Source organism: Lissotriton vulgaris, chromosome 12 (assembly GCF_964263255.1).
Source record: "Lissotriton vulgaris chromosome 12, aLisVul1.2, whole genome shotgun sequence".
Classification (NCBI taxonomy): Eukaryota; Metazoa; Chordata; class Amphibia; order Caudata; family Salamandridae; genus Lissotriton; species Lissotriton vulgaris.
Window position 1 is genome coordinate 588,824,160 of NC_141700.1, and position 21,847 is coordinate 588,846,006.

Genomic DNA, 21,847 nt, shown 5'->3' on the forward strand with positions numbered 1-21,847 from the left:
AAAGTGGAAGCCTGATCGAAAGACAGATGCTCATGCCCAGAAGTTCTGGGTACCACACCCTGCAGGCCCAATCTGGAGCCACAAGGATGACTTGGGCTGTGTTGTTTCTGATCTTTTCAAAAACTCCGGGAAGGCATTGCTGCGGTTGAAAGGTGAACAGAAGTCCTATGTTCCATCGCAGGCAGAATGCATCTGCGAGTGAGAGTTCTTGTGGAAAATGCAACATGCAATACCACTGATACGGCGAGTTTGACTGTGACAAAAAGATCTTGCCAGAGTTTTCCCAATTGTCAGAAGACGCCCTGTACCAACTCAAGATGCCGACACCATTTGTGAGCTGCCAGATGTTGCCTACTTAGCTCGTCCATCACTACCATCAGCTCTGGGAAAGGGGGAGCCTGCTGCTGGACCAATTACATTTGAGCAGCCACCACTGCAAACTGTCATTTGGATGGAATTTGAAAGATATCCTCTTTGCTGTGCCGACTTTAACTTCAGATTCAATTGCAGAGCCCACATGTGCAACTTAGCATAGTTGATCAAGAATATGCAGAAGGTTAAGAAGCCAAGGAGCCTCAGTACAGCTCTCTCCAAGACGCATGACAGAGATTGAAATGTCAGAACCAGAGCCTGAATGTCTGGACTCATTGTGGCAGGTGGAATGCCTTGTGCTGCACTCTGTCCAGGATAGCTCCAATGAATGACAGCCTCTATGAAGGAGCCAGGTGCTACTTGGGCTCTATGATCGTGAATCCCACCGATGTCAAGAGGTTCTACGTCATGTGAAGGTGGTCCATGGCTGACTGTGGTAAGCCTACCTTCCACAGCTAGTGATCGAGGTAGGATATCTCCCCCCTCCAAAGGGGTGATGTGACCACTGCCACCACTTTGTGAACACGTAAGAAGTACTGGTGAGGTTGAATGGAGAAGGCCCCTGTCTCACTTTGAACAGCAAGTAACGTCTATGGAACTGCCAGAAGGTTACATGAACATACCCTTCCTGCAGGTCCGAAGCCCCTATCTAGTCACCTTGAACCAGGGCAGACAGAACCTGGGGTAATGTGAGCATCGTGAATTTGTTCATCCATAAGAAAGTGCTCACAGGGCAGAGCTCTAAAATAGGAAAAAGGCCCCTGTCCTCCTCTGGCATGAGGGAATTGTGGGACCAACAGCCAATCCCTATTTCTGGGGCTGGAACAATTTCTATGGCTCCTTTGGCCAAATGAGCTTGCACTTCTTGAAGCAAGCTGGACAGGTGCTACTGTGAAAGATGCTGTGATATAAGTGAAATACGTGGAAGGTTGAAAAATTGGACCAGCATAGCCTCGTTGAACGGTATAAAGGACGACCTATTGGATGTTATGTTTTGCAACCCTTGTAGGAAATGTCGGATCTTTCCTCCCGAGAATGGTTGTGTGCCACCAATGGCAAACAAAAACAGCTTGGAGGTTAATGCCGTAGGGCGCCAGGAAGTTTACTGTCCAAGGTGACCTAAACATTATCTTCCTCATCCCAGGCCCCAAAATGACTGGGGTGCCTGTTGCAGATGTGGTGGTGCTTGGCAGTGCCCCTATCGAGAGCACCATGGTTCAGCTTTCTTTCAAGCATTTTAGGACTGAATTGGCTTGCTTACCAAACTTGTGAGGTCTATAAAATGACACCCAAGAGAGGCCTGCACATCACCACAGAAGTCTGTGGATCTCATTCAAGCGTGCTGCCGAAGCACTACACTTGTGCCAAGCAGTCAGTGGTGTTCAGTCCAGAAAGAATAATATATTTGGCAGCATCCTGACCATCCTTGATGTTTTCAGCCAGGTTAGACCTCAGGGCTGTCAGCAAGATCTCACCATCCACGACCCATATAACATGGGAAACTCTCCCAGCAAAAACTCTCCCAGCAAACACATGGCATTGATGGACCGCAGGGCTAAGTTGGCTCAGTTAAACAGATGTTTCTTTAGGTTTTGAATGCCTTCGACTCTCCATCTGGGGGAGTAATAGGAACTGAATCGGGTTTCACCTTTCTGATGGAAGCCTGAACCACCAGACTTTTTGGCACAGTGTGTTGTCATAGACGTCAGGGTCACCGGCCCTGTGACGCCCGGCAATCTGCCAGCTACTAGTGGACAGGAAAAAGGCTTAGACCAGGTGGCCATTAAAGTGTCAGTCAGAGTTTCATTGAATAGTGGTAAAGTTTCAAATAAAGTGTTTCCAGGTTACAAACTGCGTGTCAATACATTTTTAAAACTTTCATAGTTGGCAGCTGTATGTCTAATAACTCCACTGCCGATCTTATCACCACGATTCAGAAAAGGGGGTGGTGATGAACAGAGTGTCTGAATTGAGCAGACCACTCTTACCCAGTCCAAAGATCAGGGCTTGATCCATCACCGTTATTTATCTCACTGCCCCATCCCAGCTCAGAACCTGGCTATATGCAAATCAGTCTGTCCCTGGCCCAGTGCATCATGGGAACAGGGCAGACTAAACTACCAAGCCAATTCTTCACCAGAAAGGAGACAAGCTACCGGGGACCGGTTTCTGGCATTTCAGCCGTCTTCGGCCCGGCTTGCTTGAATCCTGATGGAGCAGTGAGAAAGGGACTCATGTCTGAGTATACCCTGCCACACCTATAGTGGCCAAAAACGATTCAGAAAAGGGGGTGGTGATGAACAGAGTGTCTGAATTGAGCAGACCACTCTTACCCAGTCCAAAGATCAGGGCTTGATCCATCACCGTTATTTATCTCACTGCCCCATCCCAGCTCAGAACCTGGCTATATGCAAATCAGTCTGTCCCTGGCCCAGTGCATCATGGGAACAGGGCAGACTAAACTACCAAGCCAATTCTTCACCAGAAAGGAGACAAGCTACCGGGGACCGGTTTCTGGCATTTCAGCCGTCTTCGGCCCGGCTTGCTTGAATCCTGATGGAGCAGGGAGAAAGGGACTCATGTCTGAGTATACCCTGCCACACCTATAGTGGCCAAAAACGATTCAGAAAAGGGGGTGGTGATGAACAGAGTGTCTGAATTGAGCAGACCACTCTTACCCAGTCCAAAGATCAGGGCTTGATCCATCACCGTTATTTATCTCACTGCCCCATCCCAGCTCAGAACCTGGCTATATGCAAATCAGTCTGTCCCTGGCCCAGTGCATCATGGGAACAGGGCAGACTAAACTACCAAGCCAATTCTTCACCAGAAAGGAGACAAGCTACCGGGGACCGGTTTCTGGCATTTCAGCCGTCTTCGGCCCGGCTTGCTTGAATCCTGATGGAGCAGTGAGAAAGGGACTCATGTCTGAGTATACCCTGCCACACCTGTAGTGGCCAAAAACGATTCAGAAAAGGGGGTGGTGATGAACAGAGTGTCTGAATTGAGCAGACCACTCTTACCCAGTCCAAAGATCAGGGCTTGATCCATCACCGTTATTTATCTCACTGCCCCATCCCAGCTCAGAACCTGGCTATATGCAAATCAGTCTGTCCCTGGCCCAGTGCATCATGGGAACAGGGCAGACTAAACTACCAAGCCAATTCTTCACCAGAAAAGGAGACAAGCTACCGGGGACCGGTTTCTGGCATTTCAGCCGTCTTCGGCCCGGCTTGCTTGAATCCTGATGGAGCAGTGAGAAAGGGACTCATGTCTGAGTATACCCTGCCACACCTATAGTGGCCAAAACCGATTCAGAAAAGGGGGTTTGTGATGAACAGAGTGTCTGAATTGAGCAAACCACTCTTACCCAGTCCAAAGATCAGGGCTTGATCCATCACCGTTATTTATCTCACTGCCCCATCCCAGCTCAGAACCTCAGATGTGAGACCCTTGCTCATTGCACCATCAGGATTCAAGCAAACCGGGCCGAAGACGGCTGTAATGCCAGAAACCGGTCCCCGGGAGCTTGTTTCCTTCCCAGTGTAAGAATTGGCTTTTGTAGTTTGGTTTGCCCTGTTCCCATCATGCACTGGGACAGGAACAGACTAATTTGCATACAGCCAGGTTCTGAAACTGGGATGGTGCAGTGAGCTAAAAAACGGTGTTGGATCTAGCCCTGATCTCTTGACTGGGTGAGAGCTTTCTGCTTAATTCAGAGACTCTGTCCCTCACCACCCCTTGTTGTAAATATTTTTGTCCACCCTAAGCGTGGAAGGGTATTCTCAGATGTGAGACCCTTGCTCATTGCACCATCAGGATTCAAGCAAACCGGGCCGAAGACGGCTGTAATGCCAGAAACCGGTCCCCGGGAGCTTGTTTCCTTCCCAGTGTAAGAATTGGCTTTTGTAGTTTGGTTTGCCCTGTTCCCATCATGCACTGGGACAGGAACAGACTAATTTGCATACAGCCAGGTTCTGAAACTGGGATGTGCAGTGAGCTAAAAAACGGTGTTGGATCTAGCCCTGATCTCTTGACTGGGTGAGAGCTTTCTGCTTAATTCAGAGACTCTGTCCCTCACCACCCCTTGTTGTAAATATTTTTGTCCACCCTAAGCGTGGAAGGGTATTCTCAGATGTGAGACCCTTGCTCATTGCACCATCAGGATTCAAGCAAACCGGGCCGAAGACGGCTGTAATGCCAGAAACCGGTCCCCGGGAGCTTGTTTCCTTCCCAGTGTAAGAATTGGCTTTTGTAGTTTGGTTTGCCCTGTTCCCATCATGCACTGGGACAGGAACAGACTAATTTGCATACAGCCAGGTTCTGAAACTGGGATGGTGCAGTGAGCTAAAAAACGGTGTTGGATCTAGCCCTGATCTCTTGACTGGGTGAGAGCTTTCTGCTTATTTCAGAGACTCTGTCCCTCACCACCCCTTGTTGTAAATATTTTTGTCCACCCTAAGCGTGGAAGGGTATTCTCAGATGTGAGACCCTTGCTCATTGCACCATCAGGATTCAAGCAAACCGGGCCGAAGACGGCTGTAATGCCAGAAACCGGTCCCCGGGAGCTTGTTTCCTTCCCAGTGTAAGAATTGGCTTTTGTAGTTTGTGTTGCCCTGTTCCCATCATGCACTGGGACAGGAACAGACTAATTTGCATACAGCCAGGTTCTGAAACTGGGATGGTGCAGTGAGCTAAAAAACGGTGTTGGATCTAGCCCTGATCTCTTGACTGGGTGAGAGCTTTCTGCTTAATTCAGAGACTCTGTCCCTCACCACCCCTTGTTGTAAATATTTTTGTCCACCCTAAGCGTGGAAGGGTATTCTCAGATGTGAGACCCTTGCTCATTGCACCATCAGGATTCAAGCAAACCGGGCCGAAGACGGCTGTAATGCCAGAAACCGGTCCCCGGGAGCTTGTTTCCTTCCCAGTGTAAGAATTGGCTTTTGTAGTTTGGTTTGCCCTGTTCCCATCATGCACTGGGACAGGAACAGACTAATTTGCATACAGCCAGGTTCTGAAACTGGGATGGTGCAGTGAGCTAAAAAACGGTGTTGGATCTAGCCCTGATCTCTTGACTGGGTGAGAGCTTTCTGCTTAATTCAGAGACTCTGTCCCTCACCACCCCTTGTTGTAAATATTTTTGTCCACCCTAAGCGTGGAAGGGTATTCTCAGATGTGAGACCCTTGCTCATTGCACCATCAGGATTCAAGCAAACCGGGCCGAAGACGGCTGTAATGCCAGAAACCGGTCCCCGGGAGCTTGTTTCCTTCCCAGTGTAAGAATTGGCTTTTGTAGTTTGGTTTGCCCTGTTCCCATCATGCACTGGGACAGGAACAGACTAATTTGCATACAGCCAGGTTCTGAAACTGGGATGGTGCAGTGAGCTAAAAAACGGTGTTGGATCTAGCCCTGATCTCTTTACTGGGTGAGAGCTTTCTGCTTAATTCAGAGACTCTGTCCCCCACCACCCCTTGTTGTAAATATTTTTGTCCACCCTAAGCGTGGAAGGGTATTCTCAGATGTGAGACCCTTGCTCATTGCACCATCAGGATTCAAGCAAACCGGGCCGAAGACGGCTGTAATGCCAGAAACCGGTCCCCGGGAGCTTGTTTCCTTCCCAGTGTAAGAATTGGCTTTTGTAGTTTGGTTTGCCCTGTTCCCATCATGCACTGGGACAGGAACAGACTAATTTGCATACAGCCAGGTTCTGAAACTGGGATGGTGCAGTGAGCTAAAAAACGGTGTTGGATCTAGCCCTGATCTCTTGACTGGGTGAGAGCTTTCTGCTTAATTCAGAGACTCTGTCCCTCACCACCCCTTGTTGTAAATATTTTTGTCCACCCTAAGCGTGGAAGGGTATTCTCAGATGTGAGACCCTTGCTCATTGCACCATCAGGATTCAAGCAAACTGGGCCGAAGACGGCTGTAATACCAGAAACCGGTCCCCGGGAGCTTGTTTCCTTCCCAGTGTAAGAATTGGCTTTTGTAGTTTGGTTTGCCCTGTTCCCATCATGCACTGGGACAGGAACAGACTAATTTGCATACAGCCAGGTTCTGAAACTGGGATGGTGCAGTGAGCTAAAAAACGGTGTTGGATCTAGCCCTGATCTCTTGACTGGGTGAGAGCTTTCTGCTTAATTCAGAGACTCTGTCCCTCACCACCCCTTGTTGTAGATCTTATCACCACAGCAAAGGAAGCCCTCTCTTTCGTTGATGGCCCAGTGAAGAATACAACCCAATTTCTGGGCAAGTGTCTAATGGCCTCCTGCAATTCCATGTATAAATTGTCAGAGTGTTGGGGAAGATATTCTCCATTCTCTTCTCCAAAAGCAGGTTGGATCCGAGAGTGCTGGGGTGTGGCTCCGAGGTAAAGCCATGGTTCTGCCTTTATCGGATTAAACTGGGACAGGTGCATTGATACCACTTCAGAGTGCCAACTCACCTGAGGCAGAGAAGGTTTTCGTTCAAAATGTGAACAAGCAGATGAAACTGCCGCAGAAACTTAGGAACATTTTACAAAGGTGTGTTCTGGAACTCCATTGGGCGACTCCAAAGGGAGCAGGTCATGGGAGCAGTGATGATTTCAAGGACCTTTTCACCAAAACATTCTCCAGTCCAGTTCCTGGCTTTATGGGCAAACCTAGCAAACACAATAATATGATGCGGAAACTTTTTGCCCCCCCCCCCCCGTCACAGATCTGGGTTTATCCTTTATCGTTCTTCTGCTCACTAAGTCACCCCAGTTTGGACCCAGCCATATACAAATCTGTCTTGCCACTGGATTCAAGCTGGCCTGGCTGATGAGGGGTGTTATCCAAAAACCGGTTCCAGGATGCTTGTTTCCGGTCCAGGGAAGACCTGCCTTGGCGGTTCGGGCTGGACTCTTCCCATGAGGAACAGGGTCAAGATTGATTTGCATATGTCTGGGTCTGAACTGGGGTGGCGAAGTGAGCTAAAGAACAATGATGTATTCACCCCAGATCTATTAGTGATGGGGTGAGTGTCTGAAACGTTTCAGTGCTCCGTCCATCACTTTATGTTTGCTTTGGATGAACCACCATAGACATCAATAGAGAGGTCCTGATGCAAGGGATACTGGATGCTGAGGATCCTCTACGGTGGAGGGGGGAAGGCGTCAAAGGCTTCCTGGGTCTATTCCTTGGTTCATGGTCCTGGTGGGGCAACTTTGGTCACAGGGGTCGATGTGCCTCAAAGTCCTGACGAGTCCAGCAAAAGCCCAGTTGTCGTTGGACTACTGGTCTCCGGTCACAACGAAAACAGCGGTTCTCTTTGCTTGTGACTAGTGTGTTCTTGGTTGACCAAACTACACTCTGACGACTCTCCCAGGGCCAGTAGACTCAGGTGCAAGTTTTGAGTGTATGGACTCGGTCTCCAAGGTTCCATGTTGGCGGTCAGTGGCGATCAGGCGATTGTGCCTCCTGGCTAGCAGAGGCGGGCATTTTCAGCTTTTGTTGCCCTGCAGCTGTAACAGAAAGTTAGCCAACTGAATCTTGGAGTTCCCTGCTTCTGTCTGGTGCTTGGGGACAACTTTTCCTGGAGTCAGGCACCAAAGACACAGTCCTTTCTTGCTCAGGAGCAGCAGGTGCAGTTCAATCTTCGGTCCAACATCTCTTTGCCAGTTCCAGGGAACAGCAGAGAAGTCCTTCTTTAGTCACCTTCCCAGAGCAGACGAGATCTGTGGTTTGGGTGCCAGGGGTGCTATATAAATGCTCAGAAGGTGAAATGAGCCTACGGGCTACCAGGTCCCTCTTGCCTGAGTTGACTTTCTGCAATGTGTGCCATTTAGCTATCCCGGAGTGTAATACCCTGCCCACTCCCAAGACAGCAGGACCCCTCTCTCAGTGTGAGGAGCTTGATAGCACACCCCAAGAGGTGTTGCTACATAGACCTACACGCTCACGGTGAAACCAGTTTTGCAACTGTTTTTCTCTCTCTGTCCCAGAAAACCAACTTGCCTACCAGGACAAAAGAGCAGCTCCTCTTGTGTGTGTCCACCTTTTCCCTTTTAAAGGCGATTTCCCCTTTGAAGCTCCCCTTTTGGGCTCATACCCTGTGAGACTTCTTGCCTGGGAGAGTTAACCCTTTTTCTAATGGTAGGTCTCTATTCAGTCGTTCAAACCTCTCACCGGGAGGGCAGATAGTTGCCTTGTGGCCATCATCTGCAAATGGTCACTGGAAAACTTAGGAAACAGAGAAGCAACTTTCTAAAGGTGCCTTTTACTTAAAAGTTATGTTAAATTCGACTTGGACATCAAGTTGGGTTTAATGTAATTACTTTAATAGTCCCATTCAGGAGTTAACACTGCTGAGCTGTCAGATTTTAACCCTGTACTAATCAACAGGGCTACTAGCCTTTCCACAGCAAAAAATGACAACTTGTATTGATAGGACATATGAAAATATATGGCCTCCTTCTTAATAAACAGCACCTTGCATTGGGACTTAGGCCTGCTGTAGGGGCGACTAACACATATTAATAAAGGGAGGTCTCATTAATTTAAATGGCAAAGTGGAGTTTAGCAGCATAAAACTGTTCTACCAGTCTGCAGAGGCAAGCTAGGAGACATGTTTTACTTTGTCACACTGAGGGCAGCACAATATGTGCTGGGGCAATGAGGGACAGGTTAACTTACATGCCCTGGATATCCCTGGTACCATATACTAGGGACCTATAGGTAAATTAACTTATGCCAATTGGGTATAAGCCAATCAAACATACACTGTTTAAGGGTCAGAGTAATGGCATTGCCTTAGAGTATGGACTACTATATTTGTAGGAATGTCATTCGGTCTTATATGGCCATGCATAGATGGAGGATTATGAAGTGGTGCCTTTGCCCACAAGGATATAGGATTCTTGGGATATTGTTTTCTAAAATGCAGGGAAAAAAAGACAGCAGTGCACATTAGACTATGAGAACTCAGGAAGCGACCCAACTACTTGATGGGCCAAACCCGTACAGAGGATAGGCCTGCTTATTTGGACAATCGATGGGTAACAGAAGAATAGACCCAATAAGAGGCAGACACTAGAAGGATATTACATTCAAGCAGGAGACAACAACCAGGCAGTGCTGGAGCAATGGTGCCATGAGTTCTGAAGCAAAAATGGAACCTAGGCCTACTGTTCCCAGTCTTCAAAGTGAACTGCATCGATAACTGAGGTGCCGATGGCCCCTCACAGCCCTAGGCTCTGGTGCCACTGCACCTGCAGCACCATTGATAGCTTTGCACCTTGTAATCAGGTAGTTACTGGAAAGGAGTCGAGTCACAGGATCTATGGATAAGTACCCTATCAGCCCCAAGTCAATATCTGTCTTGTAATGTCCATCCTCTTCATACAATATAGTTATTGTTAATAAGGTATGAATTTTTTGGGGTCATTCATAATGCCTGTTGCATGTGTGAACAGAACTTCGCTTCCAGATATTTGGCATGGGCCGAATACATTTTGGACTCCTTCCCAGATGAATAGTTTGGTGATGCTTCATCTGCTACCGGTCATCGGCTGCAAGAGCTCGCGTGAAGAGAGAAGTAAGAACTAGCTGCCGAGCTGTTACCATGATACAATAAATAACGGAAGCATGCAGCTGTTTGTATGCTTCTGCATTTGTAAGGTGCTGGAAGAGGAATGATATCTCCCATCAAAATGGAATCAAAAGGCACATACGGAGATGAAAGAGAACACATTTTCCCAAGCTCTTTAAAAAGGTAAACCTTTGCCCAAAATATAATCATTGTTACAAAGAGCCAGGCATTCTCTTTATCGGTCATTTGTTATACTCTGATTGCTTATGTTTATGAAAGGAGCAGAGTTAGAAGGTCCCAAGTTGCATCCCACATACCTGTGTAGGTTGTCTTTGTTATGGTGGATTTACCTACAAGGATGGTAGATTTCCTACTAGGGTCGTGATAAGGAGAATTTTCATTTTGGTGAGGTTTTCATATGTAAGTTTTGCAATTGTGTGCACATATTGTTGGGGGGTTACTAATGGGTGTCTATTGTTTCTTTTTTGGAATTTGGGCGTGTTGTGTCAATGTGTGTTAGGCCTGTCTGCTTCTGGGGATGTTCTAACCATTATTATTTATTTTTGTCCCCCTTAGCCTCCCAGAGTTTCTGTTTTTATTTCTTATACATGTCCACCAGGATTTTTCAGTGCTGTCAGGGGGCTAGGTGTTCCTTGGCTATGACGCCATTTTTCCCTCATAACCTGTGAGGCCTAGTCAAGCCCCTTGAAAATCTAGGGACATCCAGAAACCTAAAATGGTGTCCACCAACTGCCATAACGGACACTACTGGAGGACAGGCCCATAGGCTAACATGAGGAACTTTCCGGAATCATCTGGTGACTTCTACAGGTCTCAGGCCACCCTATATATAGGCCAGTGACCAGCAGCCATTTTGTGCTGACCCAAGAGTGGAGGAGTGAGGCAGTGGTGAGAGGAGGTGGACGCACTGGGAGCAGCTAGTTTGTCTTTGAGGCAGACAGTCACTACAGAGAGACGTTCCCCCTTCAGCCTCTGAGCAATCCCTCCCCAAACATCAACTGCTGACAGGGAAATTAATCTACTTGAGAAGGAAGACCCTTCTAAATCTGAACCCCAACGAATCCTGACAGGACGCTCTGAGTAGAGGGTTTCCCTAACTGCCAATGCCCAGCGCTGCACCTACCAGCGTGGAAGAACAGCTGTGATCCCCGTGACGTGGCTGGAGTTCCTTGTTGTGCTCTGGTGAAGACGTGGGTCTGTGGAGCCATAAACGTCCTGGGGAGCGAGGGCGCCGCTCGAGGACATACTTCCCCTGGAGCCGGTGAGGGAAGTGACTGAAGGAGAGCAGTGGCGCTGCTCCGATCGTCTGCGGGACCCCGGGGGCACCGGCCGCGTCAATATCACCCCAAGGCTTGGAGAGTGCGGAGGCGCTTCCGCGCATGCCCTGAGCACGTCCGCTCCTGAAGGCAAGAGGGGTAGCATAACCGAGCAGGTCCAGGCGAGTAGCGTCCTTCCTGGGAGCGGCCGCCGGAGGAGGCGGGAGAAGAGCGAGCGCTTCCGCGCATGCCCGGTGAGGAAGTGTATGGCCTGAGGAGAGACGCCGAGGGAGCGTCTCCGGATCGTCTGTGGACCGCCGCGCAGAGGGCGCCAATCCTTCCTGGTGAGGAGAAGAAAGAAGGCCAAGGTGTGTTGCTTCGTCTTTGCCCTTCCCCGCTCGAGTGTCACGGAAAGGAGCTGACGCGAGCAGGAAGGGGGGAGTTGTGATCACCGTCGTTCCACCGCCCCAGCCCCAAGCAAAGCGCCGGCTCGGCGGGAGGAAGAGAAAGTGAGGCAGTGAAGCCGGAAGGAGCCTTAAGGCAGCGGTGACGCGTGGGGACTGGGACAACATCGTCCCCACGCTAAAGTAAGGAGTAGGGAAGAGGGGCCCCTGGGAAGTCCTGAGAACTGGGGATAACTTAACTCTGGTTATTACTCTTAGCTGTGGAGAGGAGGAATAAGAGCACACTACAGAATCCAACGTTAATTAATGCTGAGGTCTAGCTTTGTATCCCAGGGTATTTACAGAATTGAATGCAGAGTAGTGATGCTGGAGTCTGATGCAATGTCTTATTGAGAATAACTACTGAAGCAGGCTAATATCACTGCAAGTGGCACACTGAATCTGTAATGAAATGTACATGCCAGGTCTGTAATGTAAATGTGTAACCTGTATAGTGAATATTACTGACTGTGATGACTGATTGATAACAGTTTCTTACAAAGGAAATGTACCTATGAATTAGCATTCCTAGAGTGGGAAAAATACTGAGGTTGGTGTAACACAGGTGCATTATTGCTAAACTAATTGTAAACCCATTTTGCATAAAAAGAAGAGTCATATTATTTTTTTATAAAAGGTAATGGTATTTTTCCAAAAATCGGTGTTGTGTCTTTTGTTTTAGTGGTTAATCACTGAGTTACTGTGAGTGGGACTTGTAAGCACTTAACCAACGCCTTGAGTTTAGCTGTATCCACTACTGTGCCAGGCTACCCTATGTAGTCTAGGATACCCTAGGTCCAACATAATTGGTGTTTCAGCGGTGGGATCACAGATTTGTGCTTACACTCACTTAGGAGTAACGCAGTGCCTACCACGGGACCTCACCTGGAGTTTTCTCCCTGCGGCCCTCCTAATCTAAATTTTGCTTTTTCTAAATTAACTACTGGTGGTGGGTGGAGGTTGACCCCAGGTCACTTTTTGGATTTCTCCTGTGTAAAGTTTATACTCTAAGTAGAAATGGAGATAAATGTGGAAGAGCTGGACAACTTTACTGTGACCCAACTAAAGGACTGGTGTCAGCAGCAAGGGGTGTTTTTTAAGAAAGGCGCCAGGAAAGGTGAGCTGCTGACCAGTATCCGGGCATGGGTGGAGGCTCATTCCGGGGAGGAAGTAGATCCTGAGGGGAGTGACAGGGACACTGTCCTGGAGACCACAACACTGTACCAGGCGGGAGGGGGGAACCTTTTAACAGGTCCTAGGACACCTTCCAGAGTGGGCAGTAGTGTCTCGGAGAGGGGGTTGACCGACGCCGAGTTAGAGGATAGGAGGGAGGAGAGGAGGACGAGGATAGAACTAGCCAGGATGGACATGGAAAGGGAGGACAAGAGGTTGGCGCATGAGCGGACCATCACAGAGATGGATTTACAAGCCCTAAACCTAAGAACCCCCAAATCAGAGAATGGTGGCAGCGATACCCAGACCAACATCAGGGAACCCAGACCGTACCTACCAAAAGATATTATGGCATGCTATGTACCCAGTGATGACATTGCGAAGTGGCTAGCCGCCTACGAGGTCTCACTGAGGGCCCATGGGATCTTGGAAGCCCACTGGGGGGGTGGGTTATATAAATACATGCCCCCCACTGGCAGAGATACCTTGTTGGCCCTAGATCCAAGTGAACAGACCTACTACCCGGCTATGAAGTCAGCGCTGTTAAGAAAGTTTGGGTTGACCCCTGAGAAGTATAGGCAAAAGTTCCGGGGCAGCCACAAACTAGGCACGCAGAACTGGGTAGACTTTTTGGATTACTCCAGGAAGGCCCTGGAGGGTTGGGTGAGAGGCAGCGAGGTAGGGGACTATGAGGGACTATATGACCTCATACTCAAGGAACACCTACTCGAGAAATGTCTTCCCGAACTACGACAGCATCTGGTGGACAGCAAGCTGACCAGCCCCAGGAAGCTTGCTGAGGAGGCGGACATCTGGGTTAGTACCCGGGTGTCGACTAAGGGGACTGGAGGGGATTCCCAGAAGCATGGACAGGGCGCCCCCCAGAAGAAAAAGGGAGGGGAAAATAAGAGGGAGTTCTCAAAAGGGCCACAAAATACTTCGCAAGGAAGGGGCAGAGGATTCATCCCTAAGAGTAACCCCCCTCGCAACCCTACCCCTGGCCAAAGCCAGCAGCCAAGGGTTGTTCATTGTTTTGAGTGTGGTGGTGTGGGACACTATAAGGGAGATGTGAGATGCCCAAAAAGACCACCCCCTCCCACTGGAGGAAAAGCCCCGGGAATAACTAGTGTAGTGCTCGGGGAGGAGATGCCTTTGGGTAATGGAGGGGAGCGGGCGGGTGTCCCTTTAGTGTCCCTGGGAGATAAGGAGATGGTTCCAAAGACCCAACTGCCTTCTAATACTACTAAGTATGAGCAGTGGGTCACCATCAATGGCCGTAGAGGGGAGGCTCTGAGAGATACAGGAGCCAGCATGACTATGGTAAGGAGTCAGCTGGTGTCTCCAGAGCAGGTCATCCCAGATGTACTCCATCCCGCCGTAATGGCTGACGGCAGATTGGGCCACTACCCTGTGGCTGAGGTTCCCTTTGAGTGGGGAGGGGTTGCAGGTCCACTTCGAGTTGCCGTAAGCCCTGCCGTGCCTGTTGACTGCCTGTTAGGGAATGATATGGAGCACAATGCTTGGAGGAGGGTGGAGTACCAGACTCACTCTGAGATGCTGGGACCCCCTGACTGGACTTGTGTCAGCACAAGGTCCGCGACTGCCCGAAGGGGGAGTTCACTTACGCTGGAGCCTGGAACAATGGCCCAGCCGGCTGCCAGAGAGGAGAAGACAGGAGGCCGGAGGACCCTGCCTCGACATCTCCACCTCGTGAGACAGACGGGCCACCTGCGGAGGTGGATCTGGAGTCCACAGGGGAGAATGTTGCTTCCCTGGAGAACCTACCCATCCCTACTGAATGGCATGTGGAGGGAGGTCCTTCCCAGGAAGAGTTCTGCAAAGCTCAGAAAGAGTGTCCTACTCTCGAGGGGCTGCGGCAACAGGCCAAAGCCCAGGCAGCAGGAAACATTGTAGGGAGCTACCGGATTTACTGGGAGGATGGACTCCTCTACAGTGAGCCCAAGGCGCCTGGACATGGTTCATCCAGGGCCTTGGTGGTCCCTCAATGCTTTAGAGCCTTTCTTCTGGAACTGGCTCATGAGATACCATTGGCAGGACACCTAGGACAGGACAAGACCTTTGCCCGGCTTGTCCCCCACTTCTACTGGCCTCGAATGAAAGTGGCGTCTGATACATATTGTCGGACGTGTGTGTCTTGCCAAGCCAGTGGGAAAACAGGGGTGAAGCTAAAAGCTCCCCTGGAACCACTACCTGTCGTTAGCACCCCCTTTGAGAGGGTGGGCATCGACATTGTAGGGCCATTGGATCCACCAAATTCAGCTGGTCACCGGTTCATACTGGTTCTGGTGGATCATGCCACACGGTACCCAGAGGCAATACCTCTGAGGACCATCACTGCACCTGCAGTGGCAAGGGCCCTGATGGGGATCTTCACCCGAGTGGGTTTCCCCAAGGAGGTTGTGTCCGACAGGGGGACTAACTTCCTTTCAGCATACATGCGGGCTATGTGGAAGGAGTGCGGCGTTACCTATCGGTTTACCACTCCTTATCACCCACATACCAATGGTCTTGTGGAAAGGTTTAACAAAACCTTGAAAGGTATGATACGGAGTCTACCTGAGAGCCTGCGGAGGAAATGGGACGTCCTCCTACCCTGTCTCTTATTTTCCTACAGGGAAGTGCCACAGAAGGGAGTGGGCTTCAGTCCCTTCGAACTTTTGTACGGGCACCCTGTACGGGGACCTCTCAGCCTGGTGAAAGACGGATGGGAACAGACTCCCAGGAAGCTTCCCCAGGACGTGGTGAGCTACATGCTGGCCTTCCGGAGCCAAATGGCTAAGTTGTGGAAGCAAGCTTCAGACAACTTGGAGGCCAGCCAAGCAGTTATGAAAGAGTGGTATGACCACAACGCTCACCCAGTGGAACTGGAGCCTGGACAGAAAGTGTGGGTAATGGAACCTGGAGAGCTAAATGCCCTCCAGGACCATTGGACAGGCCCCTTTGAGGTTTTGGAGAAAAAGGGTAAGTCCACCTATTTGGTGGATCTTAAGACCCTGAGGCAGCCCCACCGGGTGCTGCATGCCAATCGCCTCAAGCCACATCATGAGAGGCCCGAGGTTGTCTTAATGATGGTAACCGATGGAGCAGAGGAAGAGGAAAGTGAACCTCTCCCTGATCTTCTCTCGTCCCAAGAAAAGGATGGGTCGGTGGAGGGAGTGATTCTCTCGCCATCCCTGACTCCTGAACAGCAGAGTGATTGCCGCCAGATCCTAGAGCAATTTTCTTCTCTGTTCTCCCTTGTCCCAGGTAGGACCCACCTGTGTACCCATGACGTGGACACAGGAGACAGCCCACCTGTGAAGTCTAAAATCTACCGGCTGTCGGACAAGGTGAAGGCCAGCATCAAAAGTGAAGTCGCCAAGATGCTGGAGCTAGGAGTGATTGAACCTTCTGGTAGCCCTTGGTCTAGCCCGGTGGTTTTGGTACCAAAAGCTGCCCCACCAGGCACCACACCTGAATTGAGATTCTGTGTGGACTACCGAGGCTTAAATTCAGTAACCAAGACTGACGCACATCCCATCCCCCGGGCGGATGAGCTTATTGACCGGCTGGGAGCTGCCCAATACTTAAGTACCTTTGACCTAACTTCGGGGTACTGGCAGATTTCCCTTACCGAGGAGGCGAAGGAAAGGTCAGCCTTCTCTACACCTCAGGGACACTACCAATTTCGTGTGATGCCCTTCGGGCTCAAGAACGCCCCTGCCACTTTTCAGCGGCTGGTGAACAGGGTCCTTTCTGGAATGGAAGCTTTTTCTGCTGCTTACCTGGACGACATTGCTGTCTTCAGTAGCAGCTGGGAGGACCATTTGCAGCACCTGCAAGCTGTTCTTCATGCCCTGCAACAGGCTGGCTTGACAATCAAGGCCAGCAAGTGCCAGATCGGACAGGGGTCGGTGGTGTACCTAGGTCACTTGGTGGGCAGAGGGACGGTGCAGCCCCTCCAGGCAAAGATTGAGGCTATCATCGCCTGGGAGCCCCCCAAGACTCAAACTGAGGTCCGAGCCTTCCTGGGCCTCACTGGATACTACCGTTGCTTCGTGAAGGGGTATGGCACCATTGTGGCACCCCTCACTGAACTTACTTCCAAGAAACAACCCAGACGAGTAGTCTGGACGGAGGCTTGCCAGCGAGCCTTCATGACCTTGAAACAAGCATTGTGTTCCGCTCCCATTCTCAAGGCCCCTGATTTTGCTAGAGAATTCATTGTCCAAACAGATGCGTCAGAACATGGCATTGGGGCAGTGTTATCGCAGCTAAATGATGAGGGCTTGGATCAACCCGTGGTCTTCCTGTCTAGGAGACTACTCCCCAGGGAAAGGAGATGGAGTACAATTGAGAGAGAAGCCTTTGCGGTGGTTTGGGCTCTGAAGAAGCTGCGGCCATACTTGTTTGGCTCGCACTTCCTAGTTCAGACTGACCACCGCCCCCTTCGTTGGCTGATGCAAATGAAGGGGGAGAATCCCAAATTGCTAAGGTGGTCCATCTCCCTACAGGGAATGGACTTTAGGGTGGAACACCGACCTGGGACGGACCATGCCAATGCAGACGGTCTATCCAGGTATTTCCGCCTTAGTGATGAGGACTCCCAAGGGGTTGGGTAGTTCTCCCCACTTTCAGCTGGGGGGGACGCGTGTTAGACCTGTCTGCTTCTGGGGATGTTCTAACCATTATTATTTATTTTTGTCCCCCTTAGCCTCCCAGAGTTTCTGTTTTTATTTCTTATACATGTCCACCAGGATTTTTCAGTGCTGTCAGGGGGCTAGGTGTTCCTTGGCTATGACGCCATTTTTCCCTCATAACCTGTGAGGCCTAGTCAAGCCCCTTGAAAATCTAGGGACATCCAGAAACCTAAAATGGTGTCCACCAACTGCCATAACGGACACTACTGGAGGACAGGCCCATAGGCTAACATGAGGAACTTTCCGGAATCATCTGGTGACTTCTACAGGTCTCAGGCCACCCTATATATAGGCCAGTGACCAGCAGCCATTTTGTGCTGACCCAAGAGTGGAGGAGTGAGGCAGTGGTGAGAGGAGGTGGACGCACTGGGAGCAGCTAGTTTGTCTTTGAGGCAGACAGTCACTACAGAGAGACGTTCCCCCTTCAGCCTCTGAGCAATCCCTCCCCAAACATCAACTGCTGACAGGGAAATTAATCTACTTGAGAAGGAAGACCCTTCTAAATCTGAACCCCAACGAATCCTGACAGAACGCTCTGAGTAGAGGGTTTCCCTAACTGCCAATGCCCAGCGCTGCACCTACCAGCGTGGAAGAACAGCTGTGATCCCCGTGACGTGGCTGGAGTTCCTTGTTGTGCTCTGGTGAAGACGTGGGTCTGTGGAGCCATAAACGTCCTGGGGAGCGAGGGCGCCGCTCGAGGACATACTTCCCCTGGAGCCGGTGAGGGAAGTGACTGAAGGAGAGCAGTGGCGCTGCTCCGATCGTCTGCGGGACCCCGGGGGCACCGGCCGCGTCAATATCACCCCAAGGCTTGGAGAGTGCGGAGGCGCTTCCGCGCATGCCCTGAGCACGTCCGCTCCTGAAGGCAAGAGGGGTAGCATAACCGAGCAGGTCCAGGCGAGTAGCGTCCTTCCTGGGAGCGGCCGCCGGAGGAGGCGGGAGAAGAGCGAGCGCTTCCGCGCATGCCCGGTGAGGAAGTGTATGGCCTGAGGAGAGACGCCGAGGGAGCGTCTCCGGATCGTCTGTGGACCGCCGCGCAGAGGGCGCCAATCCTTCCTGGTGAGGAGAAGAAAGAAGGCCAAGGTGTGTTGCTTCGTCTTTGCCCTTCCCCGCTCGAGTGTCACGGAAAGGAGCTGACGCGAGCAGGAAGGGGGGAGTTGTGATCACCGTCGTTCCACCGCCCCAGCCCCAAGCAAAGCGCCGGCTCGGCGGGAGGAAGAGAAAGTGAGGCAGTGAAGCCGGAAGGAGCCTTAAGGCAGCGGTGACGCGTGGGGACTGGGACAACATCGTCCCCACGCTAAAGTAAGGAGTAGGGAAGAGGGGCCCCTGGGAAGTCCTGAGAACTGGGGATAACTTAACTCTGGTTATTACTCTTAGCTGTGGAGAGGAGGAATAAGAGCACACTACAGAATCCAACGTTAATTAATGCTGAGGTCTAGCTTTGTATCCCAGGGTATTTACAGAATTGAATGCAGAGTAGTGATGCTGGAGTCTGATGCAATGTCTTATTGAGAATAACTACTGAAGCAGGCTAATATCACTGCAAGTGGCACACTGAATCTGTAATGAAATGTACATGCCAGGTCTGTAATGTAAATGTGTAACCTGTATAGTGAATATTACTGACTGTGATGACTGATTGATAACAGTTTCTTACAAAGGAAATGTACCTATGAATTAGCATTCCTAGAGTGGGAAAAATACTGAGGTTGGTGTAACACAGGTGCATTATTGCTAAACTAATTGTAAACCCATTTTGCATAAAAAGAAGAGTCATATTATTTTTTTATAAAAGGTAATGGTATTTTTCCAAAAATCGGTGTTGTGTCTTTTGTTTTAGTGGTTAATCACTGAGTTACTGTGAGTGGGACTTGTAAGCACTTAACCAACGCCTTGAGTTTAGCTGTATCCACTACTGTGCCAGGCTACCCTATGTAGTCTAGGATACCCTAGGTCCAACAGTGCCCCACTCTTGTCTTTTTTTCATTGTTCTTTGTATCCTTGATAGAGGGCTTTCATAGTATGTCCTTGAGAATGTTAACACATTTTGTGTGAGTCTGTCATCTCAGTTGTTACGTCCAACCTTACTATATCGTCACTTGGGGAGTTGAACCTCTTGGGCGCAGCAGTGAGGCCATCCTGATCCTGCTGAGGTTTTAGACTATGAATTACATATGAATCTTACCTGTAACTCCAACCTGAGAAATAACTATGTTAAGTCTAAGGACCTGGGTCGAGTTCTCTATTCTGCATGACGTCTAAACTTAAAGCACCTACAAAATGAACTTTCTTCAAAAGTCTTTTGGAGTGGATATCGATTTTTGACAGGTACAACAGGATATTAATTATTTTATAACTAGAAATGAGGGTAAAATGACAGCCAGACCCTATAAATTCAAGTCACTTGAGAAGTAACCCAGACAAAGACTGCTTTGCCCCTTGATTCCACTGTGTTTAATCTTCTCAGACAGGTGACATGTGGGCTCTGTCTGTGCTACGGCTTTCCTCAGCTAACGATCCTCTTTCAAAGAAATTCGTAAGCGAACAGCCAGTAAAAATGCAGCATTATGGCTATGCACACGTCTTTCATTCACAATATCCGATATTATTCTATATATAGTAATTTACCCTTACCGACGCCATGTTGTAACTCAGTCAAGAAGTCTATCACACCGTATCCCTGGGAACTCCCATGTGTCTACATACAACTATGAATACATAGTCGGTGCAGGAATAATTGAAGAACTTTCAGGCAAATGGTTTTATTCAAAATACACTTACTGGAAGGACGAGACCGCGGAGTGTGATTTCTCCGGTCATGGCTACATCGGAGCGCACCAGTCGTCCGCTGAAAAGTGAGGCAAGGCAGGTTACTATAGTAACCCCAGCAGATGGGCCGTCTTTGGTAACAGCTCCAGCAGGGAAGTGCAGATGGATGTCGGTGTTGTCAAGGAGATCAAAACTTCCCGACGCTGGAAAAACAAAACACATTTTAATAAAGACGTGTTTTCATGGATGTTTTTGTTCTCGAATGAAAGTTGAAACATAATATGAACCCTTTTTAGGATCTTTATCCCTGATCTTTATCCCTGATCTATACAGAGCTAATCACTTTCAAATGAAATGTTTGAACTGTGGTTTCTCAAACAAAAATTCGTCTGTTTTTACAGATCGCACTGTGATGTATGCTGTGCAAAACTCACCTCGCGCCTTACAAAGAAAGAAACTTTGTACAACTGATGATTAAAATAACAGGTCAAGTAGGCGTCCGAGTGACCAAATATGCACCTGTGAATCGCTGCTAAGGAAATCCACTGATGGGCTTACATTTGAATGGAGAAAAAGAGCTCTGAAATCTCAAGATATTTGACAGAGAAGGCTTAAAACATTCTTGTACTATTACAGTGCAAGAAAATGACCCCATAATTTACTGATTAAAAGAAAGGAAACTTATTTAAAGGGGTCATCCAGTTTAGGAAAAAACAGTCCTCTTTGTTAGAACGCCACCACACCGAGTGAAGGTAAGAAACTTATTTATTGAGAGCAAGCAGGAGACTTGTCCCCAACTCCCCCACATTCCAGAACCTGTGGCATCCGGTTACCTAGGGACAGGTAACCAGCATACCACATCTCCCTTCTTGACACAATAATAACAAAGATTTATTTATGTATAATGTACACTTGAACCATAGCACTGTAAGACAGAACACTGTAGGGAAGAAGACCTCCTACTTATACATTTACATATAACAAATTCCTAACAGGATACATTTCTTTAACACATTTACCAACGGTTTCACCTCACTAAAGGAAAGAAGAAAATGGGTATAGTATAATAGTTCTATAAAAGCAGAGTTCCCTGCAAAACAGAGTTAATAAGACCAACCACCATTCCCCTCTTTAGAATAATAACTACATAACATAGCTCTCAATCTCTTAGGTAGCACTACCGGTCTACCCTTGCGTGTTGCAACTACACTACCGGTCTGGGCCGAAGGTGGCATCACAGGACTACTCAGTGGGGCTGGCACAAATCAGGGTGGCGGGGCGAGGGCAAGGGGATGTAAAAAAAAACAAAAAACGTACCTGATTGCTGCATCTCTCCTTCGCGTCGGGCCGGACAGGAAGCACCCAGGCTACCCTAAGGCAATCACAACGCTGCAATGCAGCGTTATGATTGATCTGAGAGCCATGGTTCGGGGCTCAAACAGGGACTGGGAGCCTGGGCATGTTCGCCACCCAGGCTGTAATACAGCCTGAGTGGAGAACATGCAAAGTGTGCATGACTGTTTAGCCGGCCCAAGATGGCCGGCAAAACATTTATGCACA

At 49.3% G+C, this 21,847-nt stretch overlaps 1 protein-coding gene across 1 annotated transcript in view; it reads right to left on the minus strand.

Moving 5' to 3' along the window:
* The window catches only part of LONP2 (lon peptidase 2, peroxisomal), an 805,754-nt gene that overhangs the window by 38,119 nt on the left and 745,788 nt on the right, over positions 1 to 21,847 (minus strand). The window contains exon 14 of the mRNA XM_086945449.1: positions 20,300 to 20,490. Within this exon, the coding sequence (XP_086801575.1) occupies positions 20,300 to 20,490 (191 nt within the window). The remainder of the gene's footprint in view (positions 1 to 20,299; positions 20,491 to 21,847) is intronic.